We start from the raw sequence: 26791 nt of genomic DNA, 5'->3' as shown, positions 1-26791 counted from the left end.
AGTTTGAAATGGGAGAGTGCATTTTAGAACTGAAAATGTGGAAGAACATTCTAGAACAGTGTGAATGGGTGCAAAAGTTCTAACATAGTGTGAAATTAAAGAGAACCTTCTAGAACGATTTGAAATGGGGAAGTGCATTTTAGAACAGTGAAAATGTTGGAGAACAATCTAGAACCGTGTGAATGAAAACGAGCATTTCAGAACAGTGTGACTCAAAGCAAACATCCTAAAATCATGTGAAATGAAAGAGAACATTCTAGAAGTGGGAGAACATCCTAGAACAGTGGAAATGTGGGAGAACATCCTAGAACAGTGGAAATGTGGGAGAACAGTGTGAATGGGTGAGAACATTCTAGAACAGTGGAAATGGGGGAGAACATCCAAGAACAGTATGAATAAGAAAAAGCATTCTAGAACAGTGTGAATGAGAACAATAGTTAAAATAGTGTGAAAGGAAAAAACATTCTAGAACAGTTTAAGTTGGGGGAGTGCATTCTAGAACCGTGAAAATGCGGGAGAACATCCTAGAACAGTCATAATAAAGACATTGTTAATGTGAGAGCCCATTTTAATGTGAATGGGAGAGAACACTAGAACACTGAACAGAAGGCTTATTCTAGAACAGTGTAACAAAATAAATCACATGCACAAATACAATAAACAAAGCTGTCAAAAACTATTTTTGGTTCCTTGAAGAACCTTTCAATTGATGGTTCTTTAAACAGTTTTTTGTTAGTATGAAGAATTTTAAGTTTAAAGAAAGTTTCATATGACCTAACGGTTCTATCCTAATTAAAGGTTCCTCTTCAAACCATACATCCAAGCCAACAGGGCAGAATGCAGAGCGTAAGAGGGTCGCTTGGTGCACCAATCAGATGTTTGAGTTTGGGGGTGTCTGTTGAGTCTGTGTGCTCTGTGAAATGAGCAGCACGTTCTGACACTTACTCCTTGGCCCATAAGAGATGCTTTCACTCACTGCTGCATTTCCACTGCGTGCTGAACAGCCTGCCACTCCTGCTCTCTGGTCCCGTAGGTTAAGTGGTTGTTTGGCAGGGAACACTGGCGTCACGAAAAGCCTGTCACTGAGGCCCATGTTCTTACAACTGTAAGAGAATACCACTAACGTCAGACAGGGCAAAATAAACTACAGTGGATTTAACTGAAGTTGGTTAGAGGGAGTGACAAAGAGAGTGTGAAAGAGTGCTGGACTTTTCACCCCTGCCGCTCACTCGCAGTGATCAGTAGGCAGACTAAGTAAGAAGGGCATCAGAGATTTCTCAACCAGTTTCTCCCAGCCTCAAGCCGACAGCACTGAGGGGAGGTGGCACCAGCGCTAACCAGATTAGGACTTTTTTCCTCCTCCTGCTGTCTTTCCTCTCCTCACTCGTATTTTCCTCCTGTCTCGTACTCCATCCTGCTCATGTTCTGAAGGCTCAGGCCTACCTCTTGCAGCTTTCCCATGTCACACCAGCTTAAGAGCAAGTAAGCACACCAGTAGCTTAATGAACAGAAAAGGAAAGAAAGGAGGTAGGATGTGGAAAGACAGACCAGGCAAACAAGTCAACGGCCTGTTCTCCTTTTTTGTTGCTCACACGCTCACTGAACCCTTCATCCGAAATCAAGGGTGACATCTGAAAAATAGAGTGACCGTCTCTACTGTCCAGGGAAAGCTTTCTTCTAGATTTTGGAGGAGCACTGCTGTGAGGACTTGAGTGCATTCACCAAGAGCGTTAGTGATGTCAGGGTATGGGATGATCACCACCACACCACACCTCATCCCCAACTCTCCACCTCATCCCAAAAGTATTGGATGGAGCACCAACCATCATTCCAGAGACCACAGTTTAGTACTGGGGGCTTTATAACCCTGTAGCCCACTCCTGCATTAGGCATGGTGCCAATAGATTCATGTTGTCTGTTCCAGAGAGTCCAATTCTGTTCTATTGACAGTAATTCTCTACAGGGACTAGAGAAGCTGTGTGTGTTGTGCACATTTGTACATCTGTGTCAGCAATGGGTGCAACTTAAAGAAGTAGGGGTGTCCACAAACATTTGGACATACAGTGAACCTCAGACCCCTGGTGCATATTCATGTTTATGTATTGTGTGACAACAAAGCAATGCTTTTACATAGGTTCCTCCTTAACTCTTAATCCCATCAATCATACTAATGAGCCCTTACACTCAGGGGGGTTGTACGTTGGGCCACATCGTATTGCCTCACTCTCAGATGACCTCCACATTACTCTCATTGCAGCTGACATTGAACATTTACACATTAAAATAAATGTGCTACAAAGGGCTCTTCAAGCGCTGCCATTCAAGAACCACTTTTGATTTTTCTATGGCATCACTGAGAAAATCTTCCGCAGCCCCTTTGTTTTTGGAGTGTAATGGAAAATTAATAATACAATAATAAGTCTCGGCTTCAAGGTGACAACAAGCCACAAAAAAGCTGGACAAAAACACACAGAAGTCCCAGAACTCCAGAAAAGCAGTGTTTCGTGGACAAGCTTTTAAATCCGTTACCTCTACCTGACCTCTGCAAGCCTCCAACAGGGTTTGAGCTGTGTGGTGCTGGGGGCTGATGGCTGAAGGCTGAAGGTTATGGGGCTGTGCTCTGGCAGCTGGTTTGGTTTGGCAGCTCATCAAGCAGCAGTGTAGCTCCCTGGAGTGAAAGAGCTGAGAGAGACCACTGTCCTGCTTTGCCCATTGTGATACAACAGCTTCCTCAACATCTGAATTAGTCATCACCAGCCCTGAACACAGCAAAACTGCCTTTTAATTGGGGAGTGGTTCACATGAATGACACATACAGTCACACACACACACAATTCTTTTTGCTCAACTTTTTTTCACAATATGAATCATCCAGCTGTCGAGGTGTAGTGTTTAATGTCCAGTTTGAAGGGACTGGACCGATGACTAATACTCAGTAAGAACCAAGAAGACTAAACAGTGACACACACACACACACAGTCATATCATATGACCACCTACCTAATAGTGAAAATGACCACCTCTGGCTCGGATGACACTAGCGAGACGCCATGGCATGGACTGTAATAGGTGATGGAAGGTGTTCATTTTAGAGGTTAACTGCTCCACAGTGGCGCATTGATTGCTCTGTACCACTCGCTGGAGTTGTATGAGAAGTCCATTCTCGTTACACCTTCACTACAGCGGCTTTAGAACACCCTGTGAAGTTAGCACTTTCCGAGAAGTTACCAAACTTCGCCCGGTACGCTGTATCATCATGCTCTTTTGGACATTCTTCTGCACTCTGCTACAACTGACTGGTGTGCTCGCTTATTTATACATGCAGCGAACCCTGTTACATTGCATCTGTGACATCATTGCAACCCAGGGGTGGTCTTCATATTTTATTAAAATGACCATGATCATGGGTGAAAAGTGGTAGCATTTGTGAGATAACTTTGTGGGATAGTGCCTCCCAATACATGCCATGGCGTCCCTTTAGTGTCATTTGAGCAAAGGGTGGTTATTGCCACTGCTAGGTAGGGGCACATAATATTACTACAGCATGGGGGTACAGCGCCTGGTTTGTTAAATCAGTGCTTAATAAGGTTAAATCAGGTGAGCTGGTGATGGAATTGAACACATTCATGGACTTGCTGGTAACATTCAGAGAAATCTGAAAACAAGCTTTGTTCTTCAAACTAGCTCACATGATCTCAATGACATTCTTCACAACTCTTTTTACTGTATTTACTGTTTACCCACATAGGTTCTAATGGGATCTGATGTTTTCACAAGCCAAAACACTCTCATTGCAGAGTGAAATGATGTGCCTAGGTGCCTACAACTTCTGCACAGTACTGTGTATAGAGGTAGGTTGGAACACTCGTTAAGTTGCATTTAGTCTGCCAAGCTGTTGCTAACTAGTAGATGGTGGAAACAAGGTTAACATTTTCATTTCAAAAAAGTTTTTGCTTAATTAAATAATTTTTATAGCAAAAAACAAAAATGTGTGATGCTTAGACAGACAGTGTGTAAGAATAAGGAGTTTAATGGATTTTGTTGTTCGTTTCTGAATTTAATTATAAGAGATGATTCTGAGCTGTGAGAGTACAGAAAAGATACCAGTGTCCCTTAGTGATAAAGGCAAGAATACATAACACATTCAGCTGGAATGTTCCATCAAAATAATTCAATTAAGACGTGGAAGCAGAAGAAATAAGATGAGTGCAACCCAGAGTCAAAAGTGTAAAAGGAAGATTAAAAATAAAAAAAGTAGTAAGAGTAAAACCAAAACAAATGGGAAAAATTGAAAGTATACAGAATAATGCTGAGATGAAGCCAATCTCAACCTGAACTAAGGCCTCTCCAGAGTTTTTCTTTGAGATGTATCTGTTGAAGTGGTTTTAGGGCCTTAGACTTTTACTTCATGCCAGTACGGCAATGCAAACTCCCATTTTATCATTTTTGTTTACTGAATTAAAGCCAGCAACTGCTTTTTCACGAACTGCCACAGGTGCAGCATTGCCAGGCAGCCAACACGCTCAGAGGAAAGCGTCAGGTCCGCAGCTTCACCGCACCAGCTAACAGATGCCTATGCCTGCAGATATTGGTTAAAAAGGATGGAGGGAAGAGAGTACAGCCAATTCTGCCCTTCCAGACTCCGGCTGCTGATTGCAAAGCAATATGGCTTGGGATTCGAACTCACAACCCCTGGGCCATAGTGGTAGTGTAACAGATCGCTGAGCCACGTGGAGCCTGGCCAAGCTCTTTCATACCACTATCATGCTTTCTTCAGGTAATGGGCCAATGCTGACCAGGAACATTTTAAGGGGCATTTTGCTCAACTGGTTTGCTTATAGAACCATATTTGTGATACATCCTGATCTCTTTACCTCAACAGACATTACAAGGACTTACAGAGGCTACAGTTCTCCTCAATTGTCCTCTTGTTTATGTACTTGCCTTGAACACGTTTCTGGCATTAAAATCAGTAAAACCTTATATGCAAGAGTCAAATTAAACAGTTCTCTCAGAAAGTAAGAGAAAAGGGAGAGAATCAGTCAGAAGGTTAGATATTAAAATATCCCCGGTCCATGATATCCATTTGATTCTGATGGGGTTCTCATTTGATCATCATTATTAGGCATCATGCTGCAAAAAAAAGTCTGAAGTAATGTTCTAAGCCTTTTTTTTGTTTGTTTAAATACGGACAAGTACGATAAAGTTTGTGTGTATAAAAACCCTTATAAATCCCAGAAAAATAGTAAAATATATTAATTTTCTAATTAAATATAACTACACAGCCCCCCCTGAAGGTAATTCATCAATGTTCTGTGTAAATGTTTTGTCAACCTTGTATTAACATCGCAGCTCATGGGGGTTTGTGCTTCAAAAAGCTTCCCCCAATGAGACCAGCTTAAGACTTGAAAGGCCAAACTGTTTGTACTTTCCCAAATTTCACATCTAAGCTCTTCAATACAAAAAAGTACACTGACCGCAGAAAAATAATAATCATCCCTTTGGTTTCTATAAACTAATGTTAAAATTACACCACGGAGTGGCCAGTGCCGCTCAACCACTTGACTGGCAGTCAGGCGTGCACGAAAGGCTGCTAAAAGTCTGATGACGTTCGAGTGTAATTAGACAGTCCAGTCCAGTCCAGCTATGTTGACCAAGTACAAACAAAAACAAACCTATAATTCTTTCCTTTAGAGTCGCAGGAGCCCATAAACCGTCAGAGATCCGTTAAAATACCCTGAAAGCCATCCCCACCACCAGATTTAAGCTAAAAGAAAGCTCGGTCAGCAATCACAGATTACAAAGTTCTTCCCTTTTGTCTTATTTCTTTTTGTTCTGTTTTTGTATCCTTCTCCCTCATTCTCCATTCGTGTGCTGTTCTTCATGAGTGTGTCCAGCTGATAGGGACCCACTGAGTCTCTGTCTCCACCTTCCTCAGGACCAGCTTCAACTCGCTGAAGGCAGCCGACAAGTCGTCATTGATGATGACTTTTTCAAAGAGGTGACCGTACTGGTTCTCCATCAGCTGGGCTGCACTGATCATCTCCTGGAAGTCCTCCTCCTAATCAACAACAAACAAACAAAAAATAAGCAAATCAGCACAATATTCTACATCCGACTGTGAAAAATGTTCCCACTCCAGGACAAACTAATAATCAAATGGCGTTCCCAGATTCTAATCTGGGCAGGCGTTGAACCATGGAATTTTCATGGACACTCTCAGAATAAAAAGCCATATTTTATCTTCAATAAAAGTTGCTTAAAAGGCAGAAAAGCAAAACAATCTGCTAGTGCTGGATATATAAAGGATATATAAAGGATAACAGTGATATCTGATGTTTTGGTGAAGTGGCGAGCAGTCCTATATAGTTATTATAGTCTGAGGTCTGGATCTGAAACAGTTGAAATGAGTGGTGATGAAGTGATGAGGCTCACCACACTTTTACACAGCCGCACATCTGAATGTATAATATTCAAAACCACATTAAACCAGCTATGACCCGCGCATACAAAATGTGCCATCCTGCTCACACAGTGGCAGACAGTAAGGAACAATTCCAGGAGGTTAGGATGAGCTTAATCATTTTTTTGTAGCTTTTTGTTTTTGGAACTTGAATTTGGTACTGTCAATTAACCCAGCCGTTCGTAGCTCCCCCTAGCACTAACAATGCTCCAGACACCGGAGGGTAAGGACTTAACACATGCTGCAAACGTCTTGGTGCCAGATGCCACAGGACGCCTTAAGAAGTCCTGGGAAGTCCATGTCTTGGAAGGCCAGATCTACTGTGGCAGCACAAGAGTGGCCTACTCAATATAAGGCAGGTGGTACTACTGTTATGGTTTGTAGTAATGTAGTGTATATTTGCTGTAGTAATGTACTGTATATTTACTGTAGTAAACATCAGTGTAGATCACCTCTGAAAATAAGGACAGAAAGTGTTAATGGCATTACAGCATCTGTTTTCACGTTATTAACTCTCATAGACACAATACTAGTGTGTGAATAACTCCATTTGTAGTAATTAGTCATTTTTATTTACATTTTTATGTTCAGACATTAGCAATGCTCCCGACACTAGAAGGGTAAAGACTTAACACACATCTCCTGCCTCTGTTCGAACGGCCACCAAAGCGGCAATCCCGGGGAGCAGACATGCTCGGAGGAAAGCAGAGGGTCTCTGGCTCCAGCTAACAGATGCCTGTGCTGGCCAACATCGCTTATAGAATCAAGAAGATTTGAATATGGCGTCTCAAAAGACATACACTATATGGGCATAAGTACTGAGACACCTGCTCATTCATTTCTTCTGAAATCAACTTTTTTAACTGCCTCTACTGTCCAGAGAAAACTTTCTACTAGATTGTGGCACACTGCTGTGAGGATTTGATTGCATGCAGCAAAAGGAGCATTAGTGAGGTCAGGATGTTGAATGATCACCACCCCACCTCATTCCCAACTCCCCAACTCATCCCAAAAACGTTTGGATGGAGAACAAATCATCCAGAGAACACAGTTCCACTGCTGCACAGCTTAATGCTCGGGGGCTTTTTACCCCTCAAGTCCACACCTGGCATTAAACTACTGGCAAAACTAAATGCATTCATTAGAAGGGGTGTCCACAAACATTTGGGCATAGTGTACGTGCCAATCACACACTTGGTGTTTTTTTCCCCCCCAGAAAACTGTTTATTGCTGGTGTCCTTCCTTGAGCGTATGGCCTTTGCCCCCTCTGGGCTTGTGGACCTGACTTTAGTGTTTGTGTGGTGGAGACTAGGTTTCAGTGTTAGTCTGAGAGAACATGGCATGGTTTGAGCGGCTTGACTGATTTAGAACAAATTTTTAGTGCACAAAAACCCTAGAGCCACAGATCAGATGCGAGGCTGCATCCTGCCAAGGACATAAAGAGTAATGGTAAACCTGCACTGTGGACATTTAAACAGACAGTTATTCATTTTGCCAACACAGCATCAAGAAAAGTGCTGCATGCTTGCAAAGCTGTAAACAAAGGCATGGTATGTGGTTAGATTTAAGAGTGCAGCCATATATCAAGCTCTGCCTCTTTCTCTGCCTCCCTTTCTTTCTCTATGGAATAAAGGACGGAACTCGTCTAGTCCCTGCAGAGAAGTACTGCCAACAGAATAGGACACGCTGGAGCAGAACATCATGAACCTCTTGCACCCAATGTTCACAGCAATGCTCCAAAATGTATTCTATTAGCCTTCCCTGGAGATGAGAGAAAGTAACTCCAACAAAAGCAGGATAAACTCTTTTTAATTTCCTTGATTTCAGAAACAACAACGAATGAGCAGGTGTCCCAATACTTTTGTCCTTACAGTGTATGCTCACTACAGGCTTTTTTCCATCCTTTCTCTCTCAAGTTCTTGCCTAAATCATCAGAATGTCTGATTATCTCAGAGCCTTTCAGGCACTTGATGGAAAACTGTATTTCCTCGATCCATATAAAGTGTACCTGACACTGCATTAAAAAAAAGGGCTGGTTTGGCTCCAGGTCTCATTTGTATGTTCCCCAAGCAAAGCCACTGCAACCCTGATACCCTGGAGACCACAGACCATCGCAGGAGAGGGGAAAAGGGAGTAGCATTTCTCCTGCTTTGGTTTGAGTCACTTTAGTGTTTTAAATATCAGACAATGAAACATATTTATGACTTACTTTGCCTGTCTATGTCTGATGACACTTTTATTACACTTCAGGATTTTCACAATCATTATTTTTGAGAAGAGAAATGAAAGCTACAGAGAAAGATAGATTACAGTCAGTGTTATACAGGAGAAACTAAAGGTAGAACAATATAGCAGAGGTCTGGCAACACTGAAACAATGAGAGGACTGTTTGGTGGAGTCAGTGTCAGTCCCAGAGCTAAGAGACTTTATCGCTCTAGCAGACCAGCGCAGACATTTCTCAGGAAAAGAAATATGGTGAAAGCCAGGATAAAATATGTCGGTGACATTTTCATCAAACAAGGTTTTTCTTTCATTCCAATAATAGGAAGGATGTGTGTGCTTTTAACACTGTCAGCGTCTATAAGGCAGCGTTACTGATCGGTGGGGAACTGTGGAGTTCCTGAGAGTCTGATTTGTTGAAAGCAGCCACAGGGCTGGACACTCCTTTTGGCTGCTATTACCTATACTATGCTAACGCCTATAAGGACTTGTGTTCCGTCAGTACACAGTACACAGATCAGCCATAACATTAGCAACACTGATTTGAATAGCACAACACATTGATCATCATCATCATCATCATCATCATCATCTACAGTGGCATCTGTCAGGGGTCCAGATATATTAGGTAGTAACTGAACAGTCAGTTCTTGAAGGTGATGTGTTAAAAGCGGGAAAATTTGGCAAGCATAAGAATCTGAGCCTGGGACTCTGACAAGAGCCAAATTGCGATAGCGGAGCGACTGAGTCAGAACATTGCCAAAACATCAGGCAGGTCCTGTGGAGGTTTTCCTGGTATGCAGTGGTCAGTACCTAGCAAAAGGACAATCGGTAAACCTGCGATGAGATCATGGGTACCAAAGACTCACTAATGTGATCCACGGAGGCCCCACCTCACAACTTACAGGACTTTAAGGATCTGCTGCCAACATCTTGGTACCACAATACTCTGTAGTACCCAGGAATCATCTCTAGCTTTGAATCGTCTCAAAGCTAGATAGAACGTCTGAGAGTGTTATACATGGCATTACAGCACCCATTTCTACACTTAACTCACAATCGCGTGTGACGGCAGTAACTACATCGTCAGTGCTTACAGGTCATCAAACAAAGGCATGTTATGTGGTTAGATTTAAGAGTGCAGCCATATATCCAGCTCTGCCTCTTTCTCTGCCTCCCTATCTATCTCTATGGAATAAAGGACGGAACACGTCTAGTCCCTGCAGAGAAGTAATACCAACAGAATAGGACACGCTGGAGCAGAACATCATGAACCTCTTGCACCCAATGTTCACAGCAATGCTCCAAAATGTATTCTATTAGCCTTCCCTGGAGATGAGAGAAAGTAACTCCAACAAAAGCAGGATAAACTCTTTTTAATTTCCTTGATTTCAGAAACAACAACGAATGAGCAGGTGTCCCAATACTTTTGTCCATACAGTGTATGCTCACTACAGGCTTTTTTCCATCCTTTCTCTCTCAAGTTCTTGCCTAAATCATCAGAATGTCTGATTATCTCAGAGCCTTTCAGGCACTTGATGGAAAACTGTATTTCCTCGATCCATATAAAGTGTACCTGACACTGCATTAAAAAAAAAGGGCTGGTTTGGCTCCAGGTCCCATTTATGTGTTCACTGTAGTACCCAGGAATCATCTCTAGCTTTGAATCGTCTCAAAGCTAGACAGAACGTCTGAGAGTGTTATACATGGCATTACAGCACCCATTTCTACACTTAACTCACAATCGTGTGTGACGACAGTAACTACATCGTCAGTGCTTACAGGTCATTTTTATTCATTTCCATTTTTGATTTACATTCAACATCAAACACAATTGACCTCTTGCCTTTAAGAAGTTGAGCAGCCAAGGTATGCTTGAAGCAGTGCCATATCCACATTATTTTACAGTGGGCCTGGTGACAGATTAAACTACACAAGGGCCTGGTGACAGATTAAAGATTAGACCATGTTAAAACCTAAATGGACCTAAATCTGCCACTATTAATATTACCACTATTAACTACCATTACTCTGACCATCACTGCCTATATCACTGTCTATATTAAGTTCTGCTACTTATCAATAATTTATTAATAGTTCTGATCAGAGGAAGATGGGTCTGGTCCCCCTTCTAAGTCTTGGTTCCTCCCAAGGTTTCTTCCTCCAGGTCTGAGGGAGTTTTTCCTTGCCACTGTCGCCGTTGGCTGCTCACTGGGGGTCTTGGATCCTTCATGTCTTCTTACGTTATTTCTTTTTTTCTGTCTTTTACTAATTACTAATTGTGTAAAGCTGCTTTGTGACGACAACAGTTGTAAAAAGCTATACAAATAAATCTGACTTGACAGATTGAGGGGTCAGCTAGGAAGCATTTTGCGAGGTTAGCAAACACCACCTAGCCTATTTTTCCCCTCTCAGGGTTTCTTCCTCTTGATTTGGGAGATTCTTGGTTCCTGTCAAGGTTTCTCCCTTGTGATCAGGGTGCGTCTTTGTTCCTGTTGATCAGGGGGAGACTTGGATCCTCTCTAGATCTCTTCCTTTTGGGAGTCTTAGTTCCTCTCAAGGTTTGTTCCTCTTAAACTGTTTCCACTGGCTTGTTTAAGAGAGGCTCATATTTGGATCTCTTATGACAATAGCTAAAAAAATGCTATATAAATACATTTGAACTGAATTGAATTCTTCAAAGCTTTTAGCTACAGTTGCAATAACATTTTTGGTATGAGTGCAAGTGTACGTCTCACAGGGAATATTATGCCTTTCAGTGTACTAAACTGTGCAGAGGGACTGTGTGTGTATGTGTATGTGTAAGTGTGATTATTTATGCTTTGGCAGTTGATCCTGTGAAGGTGCAGGAACAGATTGAGGACTAATAAACACAGCACTAATCATTTTCACACTGCAGCTTCAGTCAAACCAAACACAGCAAAGTGGCTGCAGAAAACCCCTGTATACAAACCGACCCTTTCCAGAGCCTTGCTTGTGTAAATGGCTGCTGTGTGTGTGTGTGTGTGTGTGTGTGTGTGTGTATATATATGTGTGTGAGACAGGAAGAGAGATACGGACCCGTGTGGAGGAGTGAAGGCTGGGTTGCTGAGCTAATGTGAGCACACCTGCATGGTGATTTTTAAAGCACTTAACAACGTTTAAGGACGACCTTCAACACCGGCACGTGGAACGTCTCCACGGTGACAGCCAGACGTGTGGAGGGGTCAGGCTGCCTGGGTCAGGGTGTCCCGCAGTGACCGGGGTTTGGCTCAAGCGCAGCTTCTCCGCAAGATATATATGCTAGAACTGTAGTCTGTGAAAGCTATTAGACTGCCTACTAATTCACACCCTCATGCACACTTCTATACACACACACGCTTGCTGAAACACACACACACATGCACACACACAAAACAGTAAGGTACATGCGCTAATTGGTTTCATGTGTGTCTCCTTTGAGCGCACTCCTGCAGGTGAAGCATGAGCTCAGTCTTATATCACGTTACTGCTTCAGGGGAGGCTGACACAAACACACACACACACACACACACACACACACACACACACACACACACACACAAGAGCACGCATGCACACACACGCAATTACCCGTGTATACAGGACTTGTCCAACAGACTGTGGGAGTGAAGTGGATGTGTTTGATTGGCCCCACACAAAAAATGACAAAAAGTAAGCTATGGGGGGCCTAGGACCTTTTGCCTGCAACTGACGAACCTATCAGTTTTCTATCAATTTTAGAGAATTTCTGCTGAAGTATGGTCTTTTCCATTCCATAGCAATGTAGAGAATTTGGTGGCTTGAGACCAGTAGGTCACCAGTTCAATCCCCTGGATCAGCAGGAAGCAGGGGTGTGGAAGCGAAGGAACAGTGCCTCCCCAGGTGCTGAGGTGGCTGCCCACTGCTCTGGATGTGCGTGCTCTCACAGACCTTAGATTCATAGATTCTAGTCTTCTGCAAATACCTTTCATCAATTACATAAACCATGGCTAATATATACAGTAAAATAGCAACACAACTCTATATATCAGTTCCCTTTTTCTGGAATTAATCAAGTTGGCATAATGTGGATATTAAGTTTGGGAGTCGTTTTAGATTCTGAGCTCTGTCTGTTGAAAACACTGTTCCTAAAGAGAAATACTGCTGTTTTGTCAAGGGCTGCATTTCTAAACTGTGGAATCACCTTTTATTAAGCAGTTGGGCTCACTGCACACTAAGAAATATTTATAAATTGACCTCAATTTAACTGATCTTTTTTAATTAATAAAATTATATTATATAATAGAATTATATTTTGCTTAATATTTTGTATTAGTAAGTTAATCTGGGACCTCAGGGCTACCAGTGTGTTTTTACAATGTTTAATAAATACCTGCTGTATTTCACCAGTATTGCTCTTCTCTCGATGTAGATTTGGTGGTCCTGAGCTTTCCTGTCTCAATGTTATGTGTTTATTAGAATAACAAGACTACACCCAGATTGTTCTCAGTGTGGTCTAATGTATTATTGATGAGAGTATTTTTTTTTTATCAAATTTCTATATATCAATGCTTCACTTAACACCCACGTTTAGTATTATACAAAAAATTCTGCATATCAAAATGCGGCTTTAAGTGACTGTAATAAGTGTGTAGTTACACAAAAAATACTGGTAATGCATTTGCTGTTACAGCTGCATTAAAGTAGAACAGTTGGTGGCCATTGTCCCATTACATTGAGCCTCAGTTTTATGATTACTGGACAAATAGAAATGCTTCAAAAATGACTTGGAATTAGCTCTTTTTCCACTCACTACTATTGAAAGCAAAGGTTTTCATGAGACAGTGATGATTTACAAATTATAAAAACTCAAACACTTTTTAAGTGTAAGAAAAACCACAAACATGCACCTGTACACATGTACTATGGTCTCCATATTGACTTGTGTTTAGTAGTGTCTAAACTTAAGAGATATTTTAGAATTTTTAGTCTATTCAAACTAGCTGAGGTTATTCTTGGATAAATGGCGAAGCACTTTTCTAAGTCGCTCTGGATAAGTGCAACGTGTTGGTCGTGGATCTTACCGTGAAGGGTTTAGACGAGCCCTTGTCGTCTTTGCCTGAAATAATTTTAGCGTTCTTTCTGGTCTCTCTCAAACGCTCAATGGCCGGCGGCTTCACAAAGACCACAAAGGGTTTAAACTCAGCTGTACGAAGATGCTTCAGTGTCTGTCAACAGAAAAAAAGACAAAGGTCAGAGAAAGAAAGACATAAAAACAAAAAAATAAAAGAACGCAAGCCATCAAAACACCATCAATCACACCATCATAATCTTACTTGATACTGATCCTCGTCTACATTATTGATCTTAGTCACTATTACATTTTCAAACATAACAAAGCAGATCTCACACACTGAGCTGAACTGATATGACATTGGGACGGGAGGAAACGCTATAGACGATCCTAATTACTTTCATCTTGTTTCATCAAACCTGAGTCTCTGAACCCAAAGAGTCCGAGGTCAGTGAGAAAATAAGAGACACCCAGTTTAAAAAAAAAAAAAAAGAACAGAGGAGAGAGAGGAAAACAGATTTGTAAAGTTGGCTGAAGCAGACAGCTAACAGAACCACTGGCACTGTTCCTTTCCCCTCACTCTTACTCTCTGTCTCTCAGATAGAGACAAGAAACAGTCATGGACCACCAAAGCCCAGTGTGTGTGGCCAGACTCACGCTGGTCTGGCTGGGCTTCGGGTCCAGCGAGACACGCTCTGAAGTGCACTGGGAGCACGATGACATAGATACTGTTGTAAAGGTTTGGACGGGCTAATGTGAAAGCTGAAGAACGACTCTGGCACAGCGTGGACTTCCTGTGTCTGGGAAGGGTTGTGGCATCGACAAAATACGTGTTTTAAGAAACTTCATGTTTTACCCATTTTGTGGGTGCGGGTCAGCGTGCCTGATTCTGGTGTTTTTGCAGCCGCAATATTTCAAAGATTTACTGCAGAATATTAATAGCACACTTTCATCACCTTGCAATGTGCAGTTCGGTCATTTTGCCCTCCTGGGCGGCTCATTGGTCAAAGGCAGATGGCTTGGTGAAATAAAGGTCCATGTAAATGAGATAAAGTTTAAACAATTGTAATAAGAGCACAGAGAATCAGGTCTAATCTCAGTTCAGCCTCTAAAACACAGTGCTATCAAAGTTTCCACTCATGTAAAACTCGACACACACAGGAAATGCAAAGTAATCATGGAATATAAAGAGTTAGGGAATAGTGTCTTGTTAAGCACAGTTATGTAGGGCACAATGAATGTCCTTGTAATCAGAATATCTGATGTTGTACATCAATTGGGTGTGTCTGGTATGATTCATTAAATAGGTTGTTGAAGTGCCATAAAGGATACCAGTGGAGTTCTAACTTGAAGGTGTAGGGATTATTAACTGTCACAAACCTCATATTCCATTTTCCAAAAAAAAAACTTACAGGTTTCTCTAAAATAATTTGGTCTTGCCAGCATTTTTACTACAGTGAAAAGTTCCCTTTGGTGTCATTTTGACAGAAGTAAACAGAACAGAACAATCTGGCAGTAACAGCTGCTATCCTTGCTTTAATGCTAAGACTGTACTGATTGGCTTATTACACCTTAAGGCTCATTTATGCTCAATATTAAATATGGAGAAGGATATCGATGGAAACTTCAGTCTGTAATCTGCGTTCATTTTGTATTCATGTTTCCTGAAAGCTTACAGACACGGACAGAATGAAGTAGTACCACTGAAAACCGCTGGGCAGCGTTTAAGCAATAGTTTAAGCAAAATACGACCACTTCCATATAGATCCAACAAATAAGAAACTCTGACTTAAACTCTGTCTTTTTCCTTTTTACACTGCTTTTGCAAACATTTAATATCACTGCCTTGTTTATCTTTTTTATTTTTTGTCCAGAAATACTGAAGGGCTGTTTCCAGTGACATGCTCAATTTTACCTAGCAGTTATTGGTTAAACTGAGTGTATGTGATGCAAACAAACTGAACTGACTATGGTTTCATAGAGTAATAAAACACGTAGTAGACGAACATTTGATGCTTTTTGGGCACATGTACCCTTTATTTGATCTCCCCTACCACAACGTGAGCTTGGACCTGCCTAAAGTGAGCCATACACACAGGCAGAATATTTCCCCAAGAAACTACAATAGGTCCTACAATCAGGATCTCAGCAGTTTGAAAGAGAGCAACTCGGATGGGAGCATAGGATTCTGGGAAATTTCATTTTTCAGTCAGGATGTGTAAGCTTAGCTGTAAGAACGGCTCTGCAAGCCCAATAAAAGGTTAACTGCTTCACAATGGGCATGTATTACAGGTGACTTATTAGCTAATAATCAACTGAAATCGGATTTAAGTGCAGTCTGAACCTTACCTTCATTCTGGCAGCGTTGAGCGTATATGAAAAAAGAAGGCAGGGCAAGGCCAACTAAGCTCCTGCGGTACAGTGCTGGCACTGTCGAAGGTAAACATTGTCTTTTTGGTGCCAGAAGGTTCTCTTGCCAGCAAGCAGGAGACATATAAATTTTGTATTAGATTACGTGGATTTCTTGCTTGTTGGTCAAGATGCCAGCATGCCTGCCAACCTGACTCTACAAGCCATGCTAATCAAGCCTTTCTGTAAGAACGCTGCTGCTGTAGGACCCGATTTTGACATTTACACTGAATATGAACAGATGGTAGAGCTCTTATAATACCACTTTATATTTTTTGACACAGATACTAGTCTTGGAAATTGGCCGGTATACTGAATATCAGCTCATCTGCTCTATCTGAGCAAAAGGATGAAGGCCAGCCCTTTGCGCTGACGTTAGATCTTTGCCTCATTCTGGCTCTACAGACACGGTTCTCTCTCTGTGAGTGTGTGTGTGTGGCATAATGCTCTGATCTGAGGAACAGCCAGTTTGAGCGTCAGGAGGAGGAATGTGGAGGAATGTGGGACCACAGCGGTGTGAGAAGGGATGAAGAGAGAAAGAAAGAAAGAGGGAAGATAGATGAGTGAGTGGAGAAGGAAGAGAGTCTGCCAAGTGTGGAACAAAGGAGAGAAATATCATCACTGGATATTAAAAAATGCATGTGTGTGTTACTTACATGGGGCTGCACATCCAGAAGGCACACCTTGTTTTTGGCTAGAACGGATCGAACAGAGTCCACGCTCGTCCCGTAGTAATTCCCCTTATACTCACCATGTTCAATGAACCTGAGACAGAGACAGAAAGATTATACAGTTAATAGATGGGGGTCTAATAGAGGTCTGCTGATAGAACTCAATAGACACATAATGAACTGGCAGTGTCGCAGAGGGCTCAGACAAGCCCTGAGAGATGTGCTCAGAGTGAAGCCTGCTTAGAAATCCTCCATAGGCTCACCAGCGCTCACATTCTTCAGCGCAGCACTATTCCAGACACTCTGGCACATCGGCCCTTTATATAATCTTCTGTTACACTTTAAATCAGTAACACCTGTCTCCCCAAAGCACAGGCAGCCCCAAATGCCAAAGGCTGGAGTAATACCGCTTCCTGAGTAGGCAAAGGCAAACAAACACTTTTCCACCACATTCTTATTCCCCTTCTGTCTCCCTCTCCTTCTGATCAATGTCACAGAACACCAGTGCGTATTTTTAGCTGATAGGTAGAAAGAGAAATAGCTTGGAGACGACGAATGTGGAAAGAATTTCTCAATGACAAACCCTTACGTGGAATGCTGTAGTGAAAGAGCTAACGTTCAGTTACGCAACGCGACAAAGTCACTCTTAAAAAAAAATAAATAAAATAAACTTGGAGCCGTAATTTAACATGTTTAATTTTCTACAGGACACTGTAAGCATGCATGACAGGGTGTGGGGTGGGGAGCTGGAGTTCATGGAGCTCCAATACCACTAGAAGCGCTAAGAGAGAAACCCTTCAAATTCATTCAAATGCAGTGATTTTCTCTGCCAGGCCTCGAGACCCCATGGTTCATCATCAGCAGGACCTTACTAATATGAACCCTGTCACACTGAACTTCAGTAGTTCCAGGTAAAAAGTGCTGTACTGGCTGAAAAGCAGAAACTATTATTAAACTATTATTTTAAGAGTGAAATGTAAGTATTACAGTGTTGAGATGGAGCTTCCTGGAATTAGCTTATATTTGTCTACATAACGGTTTCTGTGCTCATTGCAAAGGTTGAGTCTAAATGCTTAGACAGTCCTGTCTGTATAGCAGTAATACAGGTGAGCAACTGCTCTTTGCTAGCTTAGCAGTAACTGCTAAGAGTGCTGTGACAGCATCAAACCAATCATTGCAAGCTGTGTTCAGACTTAAACTTAATTTTAACAAATATATGCAAAACAAGTCACTTACGAATACACCATATGTCCAAATATGAACCTATTGGTGCCATGCCTAATGCCAGGCATGGGCTAGAGGGGTATAAAGCCCCCCAGCATTGAGCTGTGGAGCTATGGAGCTGTGAAGCAGTGGAATGTGTTCTTTGGAATGATGGTGCTCCATCCAGTACTTTTGGGATGAGTTGGGGAGGTGATCATCCAACATCCTGACCTCACCAACACTCTCGTATAATCCTTACAGCAATGCTCCTCCAAAATCTAGCAGCAAGCCTTTCCTAGACAGTAGAGACAGTTACTCCAACAAAAGCAAGATAAACATTTTTAATAGCCTTGTTTCAGAAGGAACACTGAATGAGCAAGTGTCCCTTTTGTATTGGACTTTCGTCCATATAGTTTGTCAGTTATTGATGGGCAGCATCGTTTGTGGACATTGTACCTTTATGTGGGAATTTAACAGTAAATAAACAAGTAGGCATCACATGTGAATTTACCTAAATGATACCTAGTACAATTCCTGGTAACGTGCCAGAAAGGCTGTAGTTTGCACGTTATTTAGCAACGAAGGACTTGTTTCTCATTCATGCTGTGGACATCACATCCTGTTTACCAGGACTTAACCGGGATAGCAAGAGTGAAACAGTGCATCCTCAGTTTCCTGTTGCAATTTTAGGAACTGCAAAGCAATCAAATTACATGGGAAGGTAAGCAAGTAAAGTACCAGGGTTTTGAGAGTTAAAGCCTTATAATAAGCTAATAGTCAGTTATGTAAGTGAATGACTGCCAGTGTGGCTAATGGAGAATGAAGGCTTGTGGAGACCAGTTATTTCTCAATCAAGCTTTGTAGTTCAAAAAGAACTTGCTGACCCACAAATGGAGTTTCACTGCATTCTTACTAAAGAATAACATCTTTAATAAGGGACATGTCGTCCCCCTGGATCTTCATTGTATGAAATCCAACGTAACTGAGCTCCAATTCCAGTTTTGTTCTTTTTTAAATGACTGTTTTAGAGTGTGTTTGTTCTCTTTTTGCAGACAGCACAAATCCAGAGTGATTTTCAGAGGTTTCTTGGACACCACATCGTCAAAGTCCAACAATGACATGGCAAGCCCATTTTGCTGGGCGCTAAAAAGCGGTTCTTTACTGTTAATTTGACATTTACGGTAACCGAGAATTTCTCAAGTGCCTGTTTTCTGGGAAGCTCATTTAAGGCAGGCCTGCTAAATGAGTTTTGAGTTCTGTGGTGTTTGTTGTCCTGAAGGGTTGCGTTTAGATTGGATGTCGGGGTGGAGGCTGTGTCTGTGGTTTCGGGTTAATTTGGGGTAATCCGTTTTTAGGCCATTGCAGGGTTTTCCTTGGGAATGCCGATGTCACTTGCTCCTCGCATGAGAATGAGCGTCTCCCACTGTCATGCACGACTGTGGACAATGATCAGACACACATACAGACATTTTCTGCCTTCGCTGTCGGGCTGCCCTCTCCTTTTCTCTCGCCTCCTCTGTTTCACCTCTTCGTTCTCTTGCACTGCAGTTCCTTCTCTCTGTATACGCAGAGTTCTGATTTACACTCTTTTTAATGTTCACTACAAATGACTACAAAACCTTTGTATGTCATTTTCCACCACACAGCAGCCTAAAAACAGTTCCGAAGGCCAACAGTGCAGGCAAAGTGACATTCTATCCACTTTCCTGCGGTGCTGTCTTATTCTCTGATGAGAGGCTGTGGAAAAACATCCATCAACGGGCCATCCATACGGATCAGGGCTCGTGAACCACAGGGCACAAGCAGTCTAGTCACACGCACATGCTCAAGCACACAGACACACAAACACAGAGACAGTGGAACACCCCACTTGTCAGCAGTCTCTCACTCTCACTTACAAATACCGAAATATATGAGAATAATACTAAAATGATCCTATAACACACACACACACACACACACACACACACACACACTAAATAAAACTGAAAAATGGAAAAACACTAAGCACAAACACGAACAAACCTTGTGGATATCAGTCATAGCTTCTTTAAGGATGTGCATAACGCAGACTAATCATAAATAAGTATAAGTGCTGCCAATATTAATTACATTAGAAACTGAATAATCTAATATTAATACAATTAATTAAAAGGCCAAACACTACAACTGACTCAACAATGGAGTCACGATAACAAACCATAAATAATCTTTTTTAAAAAATGACTAAATACTTAATTGGATAATGGAGAATTTATAGGGCTCATTATATTTTTTGTTTGTTGAAGGTTTACTTTTATGGTTATATTTAATAAAACACAAACAAAATTAATGTTTACTCTATATATCATATCCCTTAATCTATCCTTTAGAACAGACTGTTTCTGTTATTGTGCCTAATAGAAGACTGATGTATATAAATGATCTGTGTTTTGATTGGCTGCCCTGTATTGTGACTCATGCAAAAAGCAGTAGAACCTAAAACACTCCTTACAACTTTAATGTGATATAAATGGGTGGAGCTAAACCCTTGTTGGCCCTATAAGAATATACATAGCTGCTTTCACTCAAAACCTTGTATCTCCATTTTCAACATTTTTCACTTGACATGATGTAAATCTGGCAGTTTTTCTTTTTATTGAGTAAACGTTTTAGGATACATGGACCAATAGAAATGCTCCAAAATAATGTAATAAGTGAGTTTATTCATTGTATTTTTTTTTACCATGTTGATTCAAGTAAATTTCATTGTTTAAGCAATTTAATTACTTTCTGTCTAAGGAGTCCTACACAAAATGTAAATTTGATCAGTTTTCTGAATTGGCTGGTTCAGCAGGTACAGCAACTTACTTATTGTTGTGGATGTCTGTTTCAAACAGGTGTTTAGAGATGAAGTGATACTCCACACCGTCACTCTCCTGGCTTCTCTTCGGTCGAGAGGTGTCTGTAAATGAGGACAAAATGGGAGCAGAAGTGAGAGATAGGTAGAAAGAGAGAAGGACAAGCTGAGGGATTCAATTACAGCCCCCTCCACATTGGTCAAATGGCTCAAGTCCCACTGCTGCTGCGGATAAGTTCCACACTCTGAAACACACACTCAGTCAAGCACTGTATCACAGCTATAGGGTCCATATCAGGCACTTACACACTGCATTATAGGTCTATGAGCACAGCTAGTGCCTTTCCTAATGTTTTTACAGAGCAGTAAGAACACTGTGGTTCTGCTAACAGACAGGTACGGAACCAGCAGCAGAACTGCGCTCCCTCTGACTTTCATTAAGTCCTGCCCCTGTGTTTGCTTGGCTGTAAAGTACAGCTTGTTAAATCGGGCCACGCGTGCCGGACCGGCCAGCGTGGCACCAACCCGTTTAGCAGGGGTCAAAGGTTGCTGTGCGGAGGCCCGCTGCGGCGTGTTTTACGAGAGCCGGAGAGGTCAGAGGTTGCAGCAGTACACCCCTCAGACAAATTGGCCGAATGGTGGCTCCAAAACAAACTATTAAAGTTTTATCACTGTTCCAACAAGCTGAGTGCCAGGATTCTCCGTCTTTCCAACCCCTTCCTTTCTGCCCCTCTCTCGCATCGCTCCCTCCTGATTCAATCCTTCCATCTCTCTGCTTCACTGTAACTCAGCCCTCTCCTCTTATCCCCCGTACTCGTACTGTACCATCATCTTTTCATTTACAACAGGCTCCAGCAAAGCCAAAGCCTCTCCAGCGTTTACAGTGTGTGTTTTACATTAAGAGAAAGAGAGAAAACCGCAAGCTTTACAGGGAGGAAGACTCACTCAATGTCTTCCACCTCAGTAACTAGCCCACTCCTCCAAGCCTGAAGCCAACCGCTGACTCCACTTTATCTGATGCCCATCATTTATCCCTGTGCCTCTCAAGTGATGAGTGGGTCACTTTATGTGACAGTGGTCAGCAGAGCTCACTGAGTGAGGACACGCCTAATTTATCACAATCCCGACTGAGAAAAGATAAGTCTCAAAATGATCTACTGAACACATGCAAACACGGGAGAGAGAAAGAGAGAGTCAGAAAAGGGGAGGGGCAGAGGTGCAATAAAAAGGAAAAATAAAGGATGAAAGGCTAAAAGAAAGACAACTGATGAGATTAAAGAAAGAAAAAGACAAAAAGAGAGAAACATAAAAAGAAAGAAAAACAAAATGAAACAGTGTAAAAACAAAAACAAAAACAGTGAAACAAAAAGGAAGAAAAGGAAAAAGAGAAAGAAAAAAAAGGAACAACAAAAAGATGGACATCAAAGTAGAAGAGATAAGGAAGAAAAAGAATATTTAAGACAAAGAAGGGAAGGAAGAAAAAAGATAAAAGGGAAAAAAAAGGTAAAAACAAAGAAAAAGTAAAAAGTAAGTAAGAAAGAACGAGAGGGAACAAAAGAAACACAGGAGGAAAGAAGAATGACTGAATTAAAGAGAAGAAGAAATTAAGAACAAAGAGGGGAAAAAATCGAAAAAAGGTAAAACAGAATTAAAAACAGAGAGAAAGAAAGAAGGAAGGAAAGAAAGAGAAAAACAGGAAAAGGAAGAAAGAAATGAAACTAAGAAAGAAACAAAGACTGGAAGACAAACCGAGAGAGAAGAGGTAGAGGGTACCGGTCAGTGTGGTTAGAACAGCACACCACAGGAATGAGAGACTTAGTGATAACCCTGCTAATGCCCACTCTGATAGTCTGGTGCTCCATTAAACACACAGACTCTGAACGGAGGAAATGGTTTTGGTGCAGTTTAATAAATGTGACATTCATTCAGCAATCACGGAAAAAAGCTGTCAGGCTGGCAAGAACTCCAAATGTCCTCTTCCTCTTGACTAATCACTTTTTTGCAGTTTCACCGCTGTTACTGCTCAGTCTGACCACATGTTCCAGCAAGGGGAAGTCTGGATGTACAATAAGTGCTTGAAGTAAAGTAAAAAAAAAAAGAACCCACAAAAATCAAACGACATTTAATGTTTTTTTTCACCAATCCGAACAAATGGCAAGTGTTAAATATTTGGAGCAGGAGAGCTGGCAGCATTAGAAAAAAAAGGGGGGGGGGCAAAAAAAGAAAGAAAGGAATAAAAAAAAAAAGTAAACTTTCCAAGAATCCATCTCCTTAATTTAAATCCTGTGTAAGTTGTGAACGCAAGCCGGGCCATATAATACAGACAAATGCAGAGGTCACATTTGTGAGCAATTAGGCAGCATTAAGGCAAAAAGCTCTGGATGGGGTTTTAATACCAGTGGCATTTCAAAGTGTCAGAGTCAGAATCAGACACATCTATTACAGCCAAACTCAGCGTAACAAACATCCCCCAATTCTATCAACAGTCTCGGCTTTTTGGCCACCCCTTACTCCTACTCCCCCTTTTTTCCCCTCCATCTCTCTCTCTCTCTCGCGCCCTCTCTCTCTCTTTCTGTCTTCTTTAAATATGCTATTGCTCGGTGCAGGCAGCCTGTTTAAATACATAAATCACAGCCCAATTCATTTGTCCCAACATGTCTGCTCTGATGCATTTCCCTGAAGAATGTGTGCCTAGATGCTGAGGAAACGAGTGAGGGAGAGAGCGAGAGATCATGAGTAGAAAGCAAGAGAGACCCAAGAGAGAGAGAAAGAGAGAGAGAGAGGGGAGAGAAAGAGAGAGAGAGAGAGAGAGAGAGAGAGAGAGAGAGAGAGAGAGAGAGAGAGAGAGAGAGAGAGAGAAAGAGAAAGAGAAAGAGAAAGAGAGAGTGGGAGACTGGTCAGGACCGAAGTCGGAGACGTCCTTTTTCGTGCCTGAAAAAGCTTTCTCCGTTCCTTCATTCCTGTAGACTTATCAAGTACTGGAGCGAGAGACTGCAGGAGAAAAAAAGCATGCTCTCCCTCTCCCTGTCTCTCACTCTCTCAAACACTCACAGAGACTAGGTGAAGACTTACGAGGGATGGTGACACTGAAGTGCTGCGGGTCAGATATTAAAAGCTTCCTCTTCAGTTCATTCAAACCCACTCCTGTAGGACCTGCAGAACGCGTGAGAGAGAGAGAGAGAGAGAGAGAGAGAGAGAGAGAGAGAGAGAGAGAGAGAGAGAATAAAAAGAAAAAGAGAGAAACAGGCCGTCATTAAAACAGCATCACTCATGCAGTCATCACCATGTTGGGCTCGAGTCCTAGAATAAACCATTAGTCAGGACATCCAGAGACAACTCTCAAAGTTCTGTCCTGCTGGGAGGAGTAAGCAGACATGCTAAAGCCAACAGGGCATTTTGGTGTCCATCAGAAACACACCTCTCTACTGCAAAGACTGAAAAGAACTGAGGGGCAATGGATGCCTGGCGACGCATAAAAACATGTACTTTGTTAAAGTTCCCCAAAGGTGAACTTCTGAAACTTCCAGCAGGACTGTGATGGGATAGTGAGTCATGTAGCTTTTTACTTTTATACTGACCATCCACCAACGAAGCTGCAGTCATCAGTAGCCAATGGCCTTTAGAGTTCAACCTGAGGAAAGTGCTAAATAAACTTAGGTCACCGTCAGAACAAAGTTTCATATAATTTGACCTGGCAATAACATGCGTTTAGTTTCCGGATAGTATCTGGATCTACTTTGATGGGATTCTGTTTATACTAGTCATTAAAATGGTATTTCTTGCTCTTGGGCATCCATTACAGTCAGGATATGTATTTTGTGCATTGTTCAAAGCCTAAAGGACATACTGTACACATCTGTTGACAAGTTGACAGATGCTTCACCAGAATTACATAGTGCAGTCAGCAGGAGTAGCTCGGAGTAGCAATAATAAAGATGCCATTCTGCTAATTACAGGTCAATGGAGAATTAACATAATTTTGGTAAAATGGTAAATACACTAGACCAGTATGGACAATGCATCTACAGTTAGAAGAAAAAAAAAAAAAACAACAAAAAACACTAGCCGGCAGGACAGCACAACACTGACACATACTATATTGCAATTACACAGTGACATATTGACTTTATAGGGATAGGGATACTCGCAACTCATCTATAAGGCTTTCCTTTTAATAGGTCTCCTCTGATACATGTGAAACCAGCCATAGTCTCTTTTCGAAAACTGATGAGCCATTGCTAGGCAGCTGATATGTTCAGAGGAATGCGTTGGGTCCCTGGCTCCACAGCACCAGCTAACAGGTGCCTCTGCCGGCCAACATTGCTTCAAATCTGATGAGGGGAGAGAGTGCCGTCTAGCACAGCCAATTGTGCTCTCTTCGACTCTGGCTGCGGATGGCAAAGTGGCATGGCTCGAGATTTGAACTTGTGACCCCTGGCCCATAGTGGTAGCGCAGACTGCCGAGCCACTCTGAGCCTGAGCCCATTTATCATATCTCTGATAAAACTGAATGATTTTAACAAGCAGTAACCAAAAACCTCTTATGGGCATCTCTTATGCTGTGTTAACAAACTCGGCAGAGCACATACAAACAGAACACCTGATGATTCCTTAATGAAAAGATCAGCCTTCACTGAACGCCAGAACCAGAACCAAAACAGAAACTCATCTGAATCGTCTGGGACTGGTCTGGAAGAAGAGGATGCATGGGTCAAGTCTTCTACTATGTCAGTGTTAAGAATATGCAAACTCTAGCCCTAACACACACACAGACACGTGTACTATGCTGTCAGCAGCTCAGATTGACAGGCTTCTCAAGGCCTTAAACCCTGCCAGCGGCCACCTCTGTTCTGCTGCCCCGCACAGGCTGGAGTCTCTGTGGACGGCTGCCTTTCTCATCACAGCTCTGCTGCAGCCAGAGGGTGGGGACAGAACGACGGAGCAAGACGGGGAAGGATGGAGTGATGGAGCGAGAGAAAAGTAGAGAGAAGAGAGTGCCAAACTGATGCTGACTGCTCTACCAATTCTGCGCTCTGAGCGCAAAACAAGATGGGCTAATTAGAGTCTCTTTTCCTGCTCCTGTTACCATTCTCTCTTTTAAACTCCTATCTCTGTCCATCTGTCTGTCTGACTGTCTTCATACTGTCTATTTATAACCCCCCTCTTCTGGCAGTAGGGTTAGAGGAGGCATCTAAACCCATCTGACTACAGAGCTGTTTTTTTAACAGTGTGGACAAGAGTCAATGACGGATGTTCAGTCTACCATCATTCCTTCCTATTTCTAGGCTTCGCTGCCTTCTAAATTTTTTTATTAAGGCTCGACCGATATATTGGTTTGCTGGTGAGATAAATAATACATCATGGATGATATAATGACATGCATTACTGAAATTAAAGATAAAAAGGCACATATTAATAAGTTAAAAACTGCATTCATATCAGGAAATCAATGGTAATTAGTGCTTTCATTTTAATGGAGGTATGCATTCACGGCAATCTTAAAAGAACTAGCGCTCATTGTATAACTGGACACCGTGAGCTGTGTTTCCAACTTGGCTGTGGGCATCTCTTACCCTGTTAACGAGTTCGGCAGAGTACATAGAAACTTAATAAGACATTCCAGCTCTAGGTCTTGGCCTAAATCGCTTGCCGAGCTTCTATGAATTCTTACAAAAAGCCAGAAAGTCAGAAAGGATCCCAAATATTTTGCAATAATCATATAAACATCTTTAAGGAGGAGTCGGACAAGCCTGCCCCCTCACACATCTAACACAAAAAACATGTGTATTGACTGAATATGGCTCTTATACAACACCCCTCGAATCCAAACCTTGATTCTCAGTAAGCGACAAACAAGACAGCTATCCATCTTTTATTCCCACATGGAAAGGCAGGAAAAAAAGAAGTAGAGGTACAGAATGAAAAAGAGAGAG

General features: G+C 41.9%; 1 protein-coding gene across 1 annotated transcript in view; it reads right to left on the bottom strand.

Annotated features, from left to right (window-relative positions):
* Window positions 1-4014: 4014 nt before the first annotated feature.
* mpp7a (MAGUK p55 scaffold protein 7a) overlaps window positions 4015-26791 on the bottom strand; it is a 105037-nt gene continuing 82260 nt past the window's right edge. Inside the window, exons 11-15 of the mRNA XM_072668080.1 lie at window positions 23931-24011; window positions 20870-20963; window positions 16802-16910; window positions 13747-13890; window positions 4015-6061 (exon numbers count right to left, since the gene is read on the bottom strand). Of these exons, the coding sequence (XP_072524181.1) occupies window positions 5882-6061; window positions 13747-13890; window positions 16802-16910; window positions 20870-20963; window positions 23931-24011 (608 nt within the window). The 3' untranslated portion in view covers window positions 4015-5881. The remainder of the gene's footprint in view (window positions 6062-13746; window positions 13891-16801; window positions 16911-20869; window positions 20964-23930; window positions 24012-26791) is intronic.

The sequence above is a fragment of the Salminus brasiliensis genome, chromosome 22 (genome assembly GCF_030463535.1).
Source record: "Salminus brasiliensis chromosome 22, fSalBra1.hap2, whole genome shotgun sequence".
Taxonomy (NCBI): Eukaryota; Metazoa; Chordata; class Actinopteri; order Characiformes; family Bryconidae; genus Salminus; species Salminus brasiliensis.
Note: the sequence above shows the minus strand (reverse complement) of the source record. Positions and strands in the feature narration are given on the sequence as shown.